Here is a 14,703-nt window from a genome sequence, read left to right on the forward strand (position 1 = left end):
TCTGGGACCTCTACTTTTCCTGATTTTTATTAACGACCTGGATGTGGGGGTAGAAGGGTGGGTTGGCAAGTTTGCAGACGACACAAAGGTTGGTGGTGTTGTAGATAGTGTAGAGGATTGTCAAAGATTGCAGAGAGACATTGATAGGATGCAGAAGTGGGCTGAGAAGTGGCAGATGGAGTTCAACCTGGAGAAGTGTGAGGTGGTACACTTTGGAAGGACAAACTCCAAGGCAGAGTACAAAGTAAATGGCAGGATACTTGGTAGTGTGGAGGAGCAGAGGGATCTCGGGGTACATGTCCACAGATCCCTGAAAGTTGCCTCACAGGTGGATAGGGTAGTTAAGAAAGCTTATGGGGTGTTAGCTTTCATAAGTCGAGGGATAGAGTTTAAGAGTCGCGATGTAATGATACAGCTCTATAAAACTCTGGTTAGGCCACACTTGCAGTATTGTGTCCAGTTCTGGTCACCTCACTATAGGAAGGATGTGGAAGCATTGAAAAGGGTACAGAGGAGATTTACCAGGATGCTGCTTGGTTTAGACAGTATGCATTATGATCAGAGATTAAGGGAGCTAGGGCTTTACTCTTTGGAGAGAAGCAGGATGAGAGGAGACATGATAGAGGTGTACAAGATAGTAAGAGGAATAGAGTCGATAGCCAGCGCCTCTTCCCCAAGGCACCACTGCTCAATACAAGAGAACATGGCTTTAAGGTAAGGGGTGGGAAGTTCAAGGGGGATATTAGAGGAAGGTTTTTTTACTCAGAGAGTGGTTGGTGCATGGAATGCACTGCCTGAGTCAGTGGTGGAGGCAGATACACTCGTGAAGTTTAAGAGACTACTAGACAGGTATATGGAGGAACCTAAGGTGGGGGCTTATATGGGAGGCAGGGTTTGAGGGTAAGCACAACATTGTGGGCCGAAGGGCCTGTACTGTGCTGTACTATTCTATGTTCTATGTAAATAAAATATCTCTAACCTTCTTAATTTTCACATTAAACCCATGTTCCCTAGTTTTAGATATTCCCATAATGAGAAGAATTTCTCATTTTCTACCTCTTCTACTACTTTTATAATTTTATATGCCTCTGCCAGCTACCTCCTTACTCCTCTCCACCCCAAGGAAAACAAACCCAGTTTATGCAGCCTCTCCTCATAACTAAAAAGCTCTGCCCCAGGTAGCATGCTAAAAATTCTCCTCTGCCTCGAGCTTGACCCTTGCTCTCGTGAAATGACCAGAAATACACACAATACTCCGGCCATACCCAAGTGAAGCTTCACGGATTTGAGCTATGACTTCCATTCTCTTGTACTCTGTACCAGGCTAATGAAGGCCACCATCCCATGCCTTCTTCATCACCTTATCTATTTGGAGTCTATGAATTTGCACAAGGTCCGTCCTCTGATCCCCAATACTCCCTGAAGTCCTACCATTCATGGTGTATCTTCTACTATTAGTACGAACCGTGGCTGACAAGGGATGTCAAAGCTCATGTAAAAGCAAAAGAGAGGGCATACAACAAAGCAAAAATTAGTGGGAAGACAGAAGATTGGGAAGCTTCTAAAACCCTACAGAATGCAACTAAAAGAATCATTAGGAGGAAAAAGATGAAATATAAAAGCTAGCAAACAATATCAAAATGGATAGTAATATAAGATTTTTCAAATATGCAAAAAATAAAAGAGAGACGTGGATATAGGACCGCTAGAAAATGAGTTCAGAGGAGTAATAACGGGGGACAAGAAGATGGTAGATGAACTAAATGGGTATTTTGTATCAGTTTTCACTGTGGAAGAGAGTAGCAGTTTGCCAGTTGTTGAAGGGTGCGAGGGAAGAGGAGTGAATGCAGTTACTATTACAAGGGAAAAGATGCTCAAAATGCTCTAAAACCTAAGGGTACATAAGTTACTAGACGAGATAAACTGCACCCTACAGTTCTGAAAGAGGTAGGGATTATGGAGACATTAGTAATGATTTTTCAAAAATTACTGGATCCTGGCATGGTGCAAGAGGACTGGAAAATTGCAAATATCACTTCATTCTTTAAGGAGAAAGGCAGCAGAAAAAAAAATTATAGAGCAGTTATCCTGACCTTAGTGGTTGAGAAGATATTGTAGTCAATTTAAGGATGAGGTTAGGGAGTACTTGGTGACACAGGAGAAGGTAGGACAAAGTCAACATAGTTTCCTTAAGGGAAAATCTTGCGGGACAGATCTGTTGGAATTCTTTGAAGAGATTGTAAGTAGAATAGATAAAAGGGATACAATGGATGTTGCATATTTGGACTTTCAGAAGGCTTTTGACAAAGTGCCACATATGAGGATGCTTACCAAGTTAAGAGCCCATGGCATTACAGGAAAGTTACTAGCATGGTTAAAGCAATGGCTGATTGGTAGGAGGCAGTGAGTGGGAATAAAAGAATCCTTTTCTGGTTGGCTGCCAGTGACTAGTGGTGTTCCGCAGGGGCTGGTATTGGGACCACTTTTTTAACGCTGTATATCAATGACTTGTTGGCGCGTGGCCAAGTGGTTAAGGCATTCGTCTAGTGATCTGAAGGTCACTAGTTCGAGCCTTGGCAGAGGCAGCATTTGTCCTTGAGCAAAGCAGTTAACCACACATTGCTCTGCGACAACACCGGTGCCAAGCTGTATGGGTCCTAATGCCCTTCCCTTGGACAACATTGGTGGCATGGAGAGGGGAGACTTGCAGCATGAGCAACTGCCGGTCTTCCATACAACCTTGCCCAGGCCTGCGCCCTGGAAACTTTCCAAGGTGCAAATCCATGGTCTCATGAGACTAACGGATGCCTTAAAAAATCAATGACTTAAGATGATGGAATAGATGGCTTTGTTGCCAAGTTTGCAGGTGAAATAAAGATTGGTGGAGGGGCAGATAGTGTTGAGGAAACAGGAAGGCTGCAGAAGGACTTAGACAGATTAAGAGAATGAGCAAGAGAGTGGCAAATGAAATACAATGTTGGAAAATGCATGATCATGCACTTTGGAAGTAGAAATAAATGTGCAGACTATTTTCTAAACGGGGAGAAAATCCAGAAATCTGAGTTTCAAAGGGATTTAAGAGTCTTTGAGCCAAACACCCTAAAGGTTAACTTGCAGGTAGAATCGGTGGTGAGGAAGGCAAATACAATGTTAGCATTCATTTCAAGAAGTCTAGAATACAAGAGCAGGGATATGATGCTGAGACTTTAAGGCACTGTGGAGGTCTCACCTTGAATATTGTGAACAGTTTTGGGCTCCTCGTTTAAGAGAAGGTGTGCTGGCATTGGAGAGGGTTCATAAGGGTGATTCCGTGAATGAAAGGGTTATCATACGAGGAATATTTATAGCTCTAGGTCTGTACTCGCTGGAATTTATAAGGATGGGGGGGGGGGAATCCCATTGAAACCTTTTGAATGTTGAAAGGCCTAGGCAGAGTAGATGTGGAAAGGATGTTTCTCGTGGTTGGGGAGTCTTGGACAACAGGGCACAGCCTCAGGATAGAAGAGCTTCCATTTAAAACAGATGCAGAGAAATTTCTTTAGCCAGAGGGTGGTGAATTTGTGGAATTTATTACCACAGGCAGCTGCGGAGATCAGGTCGTTGGGTGTATGTAAGGCAGAGCTTGATAGGTTCTTGACTGAACACGGCATCAAAAGTTACAGGGAGAGGGCTGGGCAGTGGGGCTGAGGAGAGGAAGAAAGGATCAGCCATGATTGAATGGCAGAGCAGACTCAATAGGCCAAATGGCCTAATTCTGCTATGTCTTAGGTCTTATTATTTGAACACTAAAGATGTATTACCTCACATTTATGGCATTAAAATTCCATCTGATAATGCTCTGCCAGATTTACCAGCTGATCAAAATCACTCTAAAGCCCAGACCAGTCTTTTCACTGCCAGCACTGATAACTATAATTTTTTTAAAAATCAGATTAAAGTGATAATGAATGATAAACTACCAAACTGTATAGCATGCAAAATATGAAACATGTTAGCATGGGATCAGATGCAGAGGTAATGCTGAGAGCTGTTCGGCTATAAATCGCATGAAGTAAATGGCAATTATATACATGAGGAGTTTCAAAAGCCTAATGCAGTGTTGCTATTAAATGTTAAATTTACTGATTCAGTAAAATTTTGCAGGCTTGTCAGTGTATTACTTATATAAACAGAATTTTTTTTTACAGTTGCATTCAACCAAAGTCCTACCTTACACATTAAAACAAAAACCACATCTTAGCAATTAACTAACCAAGTGACTTCAGAGGTTTTTGTCTTCATTCCAAACTAAAGACCATTTAAGACTATCACAAGATTACTAAACATTAGTAATCTTGTGATAGTACAGAGTGGCCTCTTGACCTCATAATCTACTTTGTTATGGCGTTGCACCTTATCATCTGCCTGCACTACATTTTCTCTGTAACCCTAACACCTTATTCTGCATTATTGTTCTCCCTTGAACCACTTTAATGCACTGTGTAATGAAATGATCTGTATGGATGACATGCAAAACAGTTTTTCAGTCTACTTCTATACGTCTGATAATAATGAACCAATTTTCCAATTTATAATTTCAAAGTCATAATTTTGATTCATTTAAAATAAACTGACCTCTTTCTTTGCAATTTCTCTGAGCCTTCGAGGAAGACGTTTAACATTATCACTCATTGCTCTTCTGCGCAAATGTGGTGGTAGGGACTGCAGAAACTGAGAGTTTGATTTGTGTGCTACTGCTTTTAACATGGCACTGATTTCTGCTGCACGGTACTGAGCAAAGTCTTTTGCTGCAAAATGAAAAATAAATGTTAAAGGCATCATTTTCCTTTTACCAACTTTATGCTAGGTTTCTTCCTCCTTGGATATTTACTCTTGAAGTTGCTGAATGTTCACGTTGATCATTCACATTGACCACCCGCATCAACATTCGAACACAGATTACTTTAATTCTCAACAACACCCGACAAAATAACTCAAAGACACATTTGTCTGTGGCATTTCCATATCACTGTATTAAGTCATTACTGCAAATGCATGACATAAAATGGCCCAACCACCACTGCTTAAGTTGCATGTCCATTATCTCATATAGACGGGAGAACATCAATCACTTTGAAACGCTGTAGGACATCTATGGATTGCTTCATTTGAATATGGAATTTAAGTAGCTACACTCTGCACTTACTAATCTTCTTGGGAAAGAATAAACTACAGTGTCATAGTATGTTAACAGACTACATAGAAAGGACAAGCAGAGAACATACTGTACATCCTCTGGATAGCTAACTTCCCCAAATGAATAAATAGAAAGTTTAAAAAATATATAAATAGGAAATACAATTCATTTCACTCTCATTCATCAGTTGTCTTTAATTTAAAAACTTTCCTGTTTAAATTAGGAATAACACTCCATCCATGGATGAGATTTTTAATTCACAGAAAGTATAATGAATACAGTTTCTCAAAGGTGTTCTATATATCATTAAGATGACTTTTGGGTGCTCTAGCTCAATACGTAAGGCTGGAGAAATTGTTCTGTAGTGATATCTATTGGTTACTTTATGGAAGATCTAAATGAGGATCAATTGTACTTCTTTTCTGTTTCTACCAGTGTTCTATTTATAAATTCAGCATTTTCAACCTATGAATCTCTGTCAGGGATTTGAAGGAGGCTGCGATGGTAGAGTAATCCAAACTTCAATGGACTTCTGTGTATTAAAAAAAATCATGTGTTATAAACTTTACTCCAATATTGTTATCAATCTGCCAGGAAGTCATGGAGATGATCAGGGTATAATGCAACAGCTATTACACAGAAAAAAATTATGAAGCATGGTAAGGCTATGAACACACGAATTAAAATCCTGCTATTCCCTACCTCCAACTTCTTTGAACACTTCTACACTGCAATATTTTAATCACTTCTTAACTCAATACTCATTATTTATCCTGATGGCTTCACTATTGTCAGCTGTGCTAAGAGCACAAAGTCTGGAACTCTTTCCTTAAACCTTTCTTTCTCTACATTAAGAGCTCTTTAAAACCTACATTCTGTGCCCTAATATTTCAAGTTGTGATTGATATTGCTCCTGTAACAATACAACAAGTTACTACATTCAAATTTCCATAAAAACAGAAGCTGTTGCTGTCCAGTGCAGATGACTTACTTACCAAATAAGAATTTGGGAACATTTTGAAGATGTTTACGATCAGTTCCTTGGCTTCTGTGGCAATATCCTCCATGTGACCCTCTCTGCTGTTCTCTATAGTTGATATCTGAATTGCAAAGTGAAAACCACAAGTGACTGATAGAAAATAGTTCTTTACAAAACGAAGAGCTAATAATTCAAAAATATATCTTTCTGATATAAAGTGCTCTGATACAACATTCCTATATCCTAATTCCCTTTAAGCACACCGTTAAAAACTTACTTATTTTATATGCTCCATTGGTGTGTCAGAGTCCTACAGTATGAAATTAAGAACTTCAGCCAGCCAAGTCCAAACTCATTCCATTTGATTCTCTGCACATTCCCATCAACTCTCCTCAGATTCTACCACTCAGCTATAAATAGAGGACAGCCAGGGTTGACTTATGCTTTTGAGATGTGAGAGAAAACAAGCATCTGATGAAAACCCATGCAGTCACAGACAGAATTGTTAGAGTGGGTTTCGGGGTAGATGATTCATTTACACTTAAATGACTCTGGCCACCAGTCTTCTGTTTGACAAAGTACTGTGGCTTGAGTTCACAACACTGCATTTCCTAAAAGCTGTGAACATCGGAATACTAGCCAGATGCTGCAGATGGAAGTGTGAAGTTTACAGGTAGTTTCAAAGACAGCCTTATCTATACTTTATAAATACTAATTGTCCTCTATGTTAGCACATAAAATACCAAATAAATGTATTGTGGATTTGACTTGCACTCCTAAAGGCTGTGAGTACCAACCCAAACATGTTGGCGTCAGGAGGAAAGGATGAAGTCAGAAGGTGTGATGTTTTGTATGTAGCTTCAAAAGGAAGCATTGTCTATAACTTTGTAAATAGCGATTGCCCTTTGTGTTTAGCATATAAATAACGAGCCCACATTGGGCTAGCAGACCTTTCTACCGAAAGCGTCTCCATCCGTATGATGCCTGCTGTACCTTGTTGTGTCAAATAAAGAAGCTGCTTTGTATCTACCAGTGGCTCTGTCTCTCCGGTGATTTCCACCACCCCACAAACACCACATATATAGCACCAGAGGTTGAAATGAACCGGGATGCTAAAGCTGCGAGGCTATAGTTCTGCTAGTTGCTCCATAAGGTACCCTCCCCTATCCCACCCTGACAGGACCCTCTACTCCCTTTGCCGTTCTAGATCTCTGTTATCCTTTAGCTGAAGAGGCAGATAAACAGAGAATGCTTTTCCTCAACATTTGTTCAGCCAGAACCCTAAGAATTACAAATCCTTCTGATACAAACCAAATAGAAAGTTTCCAGCTTATAATTACAGATACAGATCTTGCCACACTAACGGCTGCTTTACAGACCTGCAGTTGTACAGCTCTGAGCACTGCACCACAACGGTTAACATCCAATACAAAATAATGAGGCTACTGCAAGTCACAACTAGAAACAGCTTACCAATGAGTGACCACAACCTGGTATAAGTTAATATACAGGCAGCAGCATTTTAGATGAGCTCACGTTTGAGGAGACTGGAAAATTAAGGGGGTGAGGTGAATAGCCATGAGACTTTTCCATTTTCAGCAGTAATAACTAATACTCTTAAACCAGGCTCAAGAACAGCTTCTATCCCACTGTTGAAAATAACTGTTGTACAATAAAGATAAACTCTTAATCTCACAACTGATCTCCTCGTGGCCTTTGCACCTCATCAGCCTACCTGCACTGCACTTTTTCTGTAACTATAACACTATATTCTGCACCCTTGTTATTGTTTTTCCTTCTTTACTACCTCAACGTACTTGTGTATGGAATGATCTGTCTGGACTGCATGCAAAACAAAGCTTTTCACTGTGTCTCAGTATGTGACAATAAATAACCAATGAATACTGACTGAAAATCAAGCAGCTTAAATTAAAGCACAACACCTAGACAAGAACAGCAAAGTGAACAGAGCCTCGAACAATGTATGCTTTACAGAAGTGGAGCAAAGTTTTTACTTTACACTCTTAGTACAAATATTATCAAACCTCAGATTATTCAAACACTGTACACCTCCTCAAAGCTCTGTAAAGTCATTTTTTTTTAAGTACCTGACTGAGATTCAACTGACTCTATTCCAGATCTACCAGCCCCTGGACCATACGAAGAAAAGGTGACATTGCTAGGTTGGTTTCTCATCTTCTTAGCATATTTCTTTTCTTTGCGATTGATTCCAGACATGACTGTGGGGAAAAAAAAATCTCAAAAGTCAGTCAAATTTATTGTCATATGAAACATAGTAACAGCACAAGCACATATTATCGGATGAGCAACACTCACAGGTATTAAATTATACACAAATATAAATTAAACAAATTATACACTTTTCCTACAAGAAAGAACACAATTAAAACAAAAAAAACACCCGTTTTGCTGCAAAGTGATCAAAGTGGCCCTAGCATTGCTATACTATCCTGATTATAGTTTCGCTTGTTGATTCGAAAACCAGATAGTTGAAATGAATTAGCATGTTCGTGAACCTACTGGTGTGAGACTTCAGAATTTTGTACCTCCTGCCCAATGGTAGCTGAAGATGACATGGCCTGGATAGTGAAGATCTTTGATGAGGATGTTACTTTAATGAGGCAGTACCTCATGTAGATATTATCAATGAAAGGGAGGAATGTGCCCATGATGTAGTTTGTTGAGTCCACTACTCTCTGCAGCTTCTTACATTCTTGCACATTTGAACTATTGTACCAGGCCACAATGCAACCTCTAGGATATTTTCTACAGTACATCTGTAGAAGTTTGTTAGAGCATTCAATGATATACCGAACCTCCTAAGGAAGTAAAGACACACTGGCACACCATCCTTGTGACTGCATCTATGTGCTGAGCCCAGGACAGGACACTAAAGAAATTTAATAAATTTTACACAAATCAAGTAAAAACTTCAACTGCTGCAAGAGAATACAATAAATAATAAAATCCATCAAACCTGCTCTGCCATTTAACGGACCATAACTAGCCTCATCATGGCTTCGACTCCACTTTCTTGATTGGTGTCCATAAACACTAAACTGTCGATCTCTAATATAGATAATGACTCGGCATCTACAAGTCTCTGGGGTACCTAATTCCAAATAGTCACAACACTCAGGACATAAATTCCTTCGCTTAAACAGGTGACATTTTATCCTTAGCTTGACACTCCCCAACCAGCAAAAATACTTTCATACCATCTATCCTTACAAACAAATTGCCTCCACAGATCTGCCTGACACAATGAAGTCGTCCAGCAAAGTGCAGATTCTAGTAACTGCAGTCTCTTGTATATCCATCTATGCTGTCACATCTCTTAGAATCCTACAACATTATCTCCCATTCTTCAATCCAGAACGTCCTTGCCAAATCTAACCAATTGTTCCTCATATGACTACCCCTTCAACTTCAAAATCAATCTCGTGGACTTTTCCCCCCACGCTGCACCCTAGACAAGTATATATCTGTTCAAATGATGGAAAAAGAGTATGTGGTGTTCCACGTGCACAATCAGCAAAGTCCCATACAGTAGTAGCGTGATTTCCCTTCTTCTGTACGCTATACTGCTTCATCTGTGATCAATGACCACAATTAAGTCACATATGCAGTTATAAGGGGAAAAAAAATCAGAATCCAATTATTATCACAGTCTTGCGTTATGATATTTGTTGTTTTGTGGCAGTACAGTGCAAAACATTAAAGATTGCTATCTGTTGCAGTAAAAAAAACACAGCGTAAACATTTTAAGGCACCTCTTGCACCTAATAAAGTGGCCACTGAGTGTATGTTTATCGTCTTTTGCTGCTGTGACCCAACCACTTGGTTCAACATGCTGTGCGTTCAGAGCTGAGTGGTTATTTGAGTTACTGTCGCCTTCCTGTTAGCTTGAACCAGTCTGGCCATTCTCCTCTGACCTCTCTCATTAACAAAGCATTCACTGGATTTTTTTTTGTTTTTCATACCATTCTCTAAATTTGAGAGACTGTTGTGCATGAAATTGCCAGAAGATTAACAGTTTGAGATAATAAAACCACCCCATCTGGTACTAACAAACATTCCTCAGTCAAAGTCATTAGATTTCATTTCTTCCCCATTCTGATGCTTGGTCTGAACAACTGAACTTCTTGACCACATTGGCATTAGTTGCTGCCGTATGATTGGCTGATTAGGAATATGCATTCACGAACAGCTGTACCTAAGAGTGGTCACTGAGTGTAAATAATGAGTGCAAAAGATAAATACTGAGGTACTGTTCACGGAGCATTCGGAAGCTAATGGAGGAGGGAAAAAACATTTGAGTGTGCACCTTGAGGCTCCTGTACCATCCTCCTGTGATAGTAATGAGAAGAGGGTATGTTCCAGATGGTGAGGGCCCTTAACAATGGATGTCGTCCTATTGAAACGCCCTTATATATAGATGCCTTTGACAACCTAACTTCAAAAGTTTATTATACCTACCAACAGGTATTACTTAGGGATGGATTAAACCTACCATACTTACCTGGTCTTAATTATGTGCCTCCAGGTTCTATACCGAAATCAAAGCTAAACACAGTGAACATCCAAGAGACAGAGAGACAAACAGTGACTGTGGAGACAGAATAAGTTAATATTTCAGGTTGTTCAGCTATCATTAGAACCCATCACCAGCTTGTACAGAACTAATAAATGCCTGCTTTGTAAGCAAGACCCAGAACCCAAAAAAAAAGGAAAACAAATCTTGAAACAGATGGATGCTTGTGTATGAAGACATTCTGGCTCATTAACAAAACAAATTCAAACAAATCAAGGATGTTACACAGGATATCAGCAAATCTAATATAGGCTTTTTTTCTGAGGATATTCAAGATTCAGGTTTCAAGATTGTTTAATGTAATTTCCAGTACACAAGTATAAAGGTGATTGAAATAATTGCTACTCCAGATTCTATGCAGCGCAAGATAAAGAACACAATAATAAAAAAAACACAATAAATAAAAATACAGAAAATAATTTATATGTGTAGATGAATTAAGTACACAATATACCGAGTCTCCTGGGAGGGCAGGATGAGCAATTCAATAGGACAGATACGAACAGCAATGGCCAGGACTGGAAATACGATAACAAGAAGGCTAAAGCAAACAATACTGACCAGGGAGGCAGTCGTTGCAAAGTGCTATTGCAGCAAAATCTGCAAAAACAAAGGCCTCAAGATACACCAAAGGAAACACCCCACAGAGCTGAAGATCTCTCTGCACCTGAGCCATCCCAGTGCCAGAGTGCCCCCACCCCCGATTCCCTAATCCATTCATCAAAAAAAAAGGATCAGATGGCCTAGATCATCAGCTAATGTATCTTGGAAGCAGTTTGATGATGACCTGGATTGCATCTTGGAAGCTACATTGGCAGGACCTGTCTACAGGGAAATCAGCCATTATGTTCAATTTAGCTAAAGAATAATTGGCCCAATTGAGAAGAAAGGGGATCTTAAAACCATCACAGCAACCACAAAGGAGAGAAAAGGAAATTTGCCACCTGACAAGCAAGATAAAGACCCTGAACAAACAATTCAAAAACAGTTCACTTGATGAAGAAGGTGTCAAAGATCTAAACAGCAAACTGCAGAAGCAGCTGCGCAAGCTCATGAGGATGGAGCAGCTGCGAAAGCAAAGGGAGAAAGAGAGAAGGAGAGCGCAGTTTGTTAAAAACCCATTCAGGTTCACAGGGCTCTTCGCACAGCAAAAAAATTCTGGGACCCTAACTAGATTAGCTGGCTGGTGGCGTAGTGGCATCAGTGCTGGACTTCGGAGCGAAGGCTCCTGAGTTCGAATCCAGCTGGCTCCCTTGCACACTCTCCATCCGTGCTGGGTTGAGCATCGAGCTAGCAACTTGGCCTCGTAAAAATAAGAAAGCCTGCTAAAAAAAACGCCGTCACAATGGCGTCCCGATGACTCCACCCCGAGTTAAGGGCTTTCTTCTTCTCCTAACCAGATTAAAGCAGGAGGAGGAAGAGTTTCTGTGGGAATCACACAGCGATCCCCGTAGGAATCAGAGACTAGAATTCAATCCAAAAGTCCCTAAACAAGAACCCTAGCTGAATGTGGCAGAGCCCAGTTGGAAGGAAGTCTAGGATATCAGCAAGAGAGCAAAATCATCTGCTGCCCCAGGACCATGTGGTATACCCTGCAAGGTGTGTAAGCAATGCCAAAAACTCCTCCAGAGGTTGTGGAAGATAATAAGGAAGATTTGGACCAAAGGCTCTGTCCCTCAAGCTGGAAACTGGCTAAAGGATGCTTTGTTCCCAACAAAGATGATTCCTCCACAATCACCCAGTTTAGGACAATCTCCCTCCCTAGCATAGAGTGCAAGATATTCTTCTTGGTGCTTGAGAGAAGGTAGACCTCTTTACTTAATGGAGAGCCACTTTATCAACTCATCCATCCAGAAAGGTGACATCCCAAGTTTCTCAGGGTGCCTCGAACACACGTCAATAATCAGGCAATTGATCTGCAAGGCCAGGCAGAAGAAAAGCGACCTAATAGTTGTCTGGTTAGACTCAGCCAATGTCTACAGATCAATTCCACAAGTCCTCATCCCGGCTGGCCTGCATCACTATACCCCACCAATTGATGCAAGACATGATCACCAACTACCGAGGAGGATTCAATTTACGCTTCAAAAGACCTTTATCGGAAGTTTCCTATAAATGGAGTTAGTGTGCAAAATTAAAGCACATGAGATTGAGGGCAATATGCTGGCATGGTCCAAAAACTGATTGAAAAAATGAACAATTGGAATATACAAGATGGTAGCAAGCTGTGACCATAGGGGAACTGCAGGGATCAGTGCTTCAGCACCAGATATCCATCAATGATTTGGATGAAGGAACTAGATGCAATATTTCCAAGCTTGCTGACACTACAAAGCTGGGGAAGATTGTGAGTTGTGACAGCAATGCAGAAGATTAAAGGCTTTTCATACACTGAGCGAGTGAGAAGTGTCGAGTCCCCAAAGCTGTACCTGCCTGGTAGGAAAATGAGATGCTGTTCCTGAACCTTCATTTAAAAGGATCAGAGTGGGGAGCAGGTGAAAGGTCAAAGTTTAGGACCCCACACTTACTCCAACACCATCATTTTTGAATGAAGCTTGAGGAAAAACATCTCATCTTCCAGCTACTGTGAACTGAGTGGAACAGAAGCATTTAGCAAAGCGGTAACCTAATTCACATCTGGTATGTCAATGTGAGATTAGATGCAATGCACTAATTTGTAAGTGGTACAAGCAAAGCTTTGCTACACCCGGGAGGGATGTTTGGGTTGCTGCAGGGTAAGATGGGAAGAGATAAAAAGGCAAGTGTTACACCTCTTGTAGTTGCATGAAAAGGTGCCATTAGGAGAAATCTTTAGATGGAATAGTAAGACAATGTATCATGAAGAGGATGGATTTTTTGGAAAACAAAGAAGTAAACAAAGGGGAAGATATGCCTCACATTAGTCTCATATTGAAGCATACCTATTTCTGTCCATTTATATGAACAGATCTGCTGAACTGCAGAAATGTGTAAGCTTCTCAACAATCTGCAGGATTGTCACTTCAACACTGGAACTTTTGAAAAATCGAGCATGAAAGAATGACAATTTTGTATCAAGAAATGTATGCCTGTTTAGGAGTTCCAAGTTTCCTTATGTTGGTGAGTATCAGCAGGTCCAATCTGAACCATGAACATTTCACAGGAAAATGCAAGCTAATGAAAATCAATACTGCAGATGCCGGTACTGTATTCAGATCTGTAGAGTGAAAAGCACAGTTAGCATTTCAGGTTGAAGGTACTTAATCAAAACTGATTCCATATAGATGCAAACACGAGGAATTCTGCAGATGCTGGAATTTCAAGCAACACACATAAAAGTTGCTGGTGAACGCAGCAGGCCAGGCAGCATCTCTAGGAAGAGGTACAGCCGACGTTTCGGGCCGAGACCCTTCGTCAGGACCCGATATAGATGTCATATAGATGTTGCCCACCTGCCACGCTAAATGTCCTTCTCTCCATAGATGCTGCCAGACCCTTTCAGTTTTTTTTTCCAGCATTGCCTGATTTTAATGCTATCAGCCAATATTTAATGGAGACATTTTAACGTTTAGATCAGCTTCTTTTACACCCACTTCAACACATTTCGTGGAAGTGGGTATGCATCAAGGAGCCTCAAAGCCTTCCCCAGAATAACTACCACATACACTGTCACTGACCATTCAGTACCAGATTCACATTGACCAAAGGAACCAAACTGTCATTAGTAAATCTTACCACTAGTATGGGGGAAAACGTCAGCCAACAGTTAGCCCCCTTGTCTGCAACAGCGTGGGTGCATCCCCCCAAACGGCACAACTACGCATGAGGACCTGCCGGTCTAGGACAACTGCGCATGTGCAACAATTGGACCGGCGCAACTGCGCACGCGTGACTCGGCTACCGGCCCCCATGCTGAATCCATGCTGTCCTCCTCAATTTACTGTGAGGATAATT

At 40.7% G+C, this 14,703-nt stretch overlaps 1 protein-coding gene across 5 annotated transcripts in view; it reads right to left on the reverse strand.

Annotated features, from left to right (window-relative positions):
- pop1 (POP1 homolog, ribonuclease P/MRP subunit) overlaps positions 1-14,703 on the reverse strand; it is a 73,522-nt gene that overhangs the window by 58,536 nt on the left and 283 nt on the right. For 2 of the 5 annotated variants that reach the window (XM_063059991.1, XM_063059981.1), the window contains exons 2-4: positions 8,264-8,395; positions 6,172-6,276; positions 4,615-4,787 (exon numbers count right to left, since the gene is read on the reverse strand). In XM_063059991.1, the coding sequence (XP_062916061.1) occupies positions 4,615-4,787; positions 6,172-6,276; positions 8,264-8,395 (410 nt within the window). Of the gene's footprint in view, positions 1-4,614; positions 4,788-6,171; positions 6,277-8,263; positions 8,396-10,698; positions 10,786-14,484; positions 14,593-14,703 lie in introns of those variants that run through there. The other 3 variants (XM_063059999.1, XM_063060018.1, XM_063060008.1) reach the window with 3 other exon arrangements.

The sequence above is a fragment of the Mobula hypostoma genome, chromosome 1, assembly GCF_963921235.1.
Source record: "Mobula hypostoma chromosome 1, sMobHyp1.1, whole genome shotgun sequence".
NCBI lineage: Eukaryota > Metazoa > Chordata > Chondrichthyes > Myliobatiformes > Myliobatidae > Mobula > Mobula hypostoma.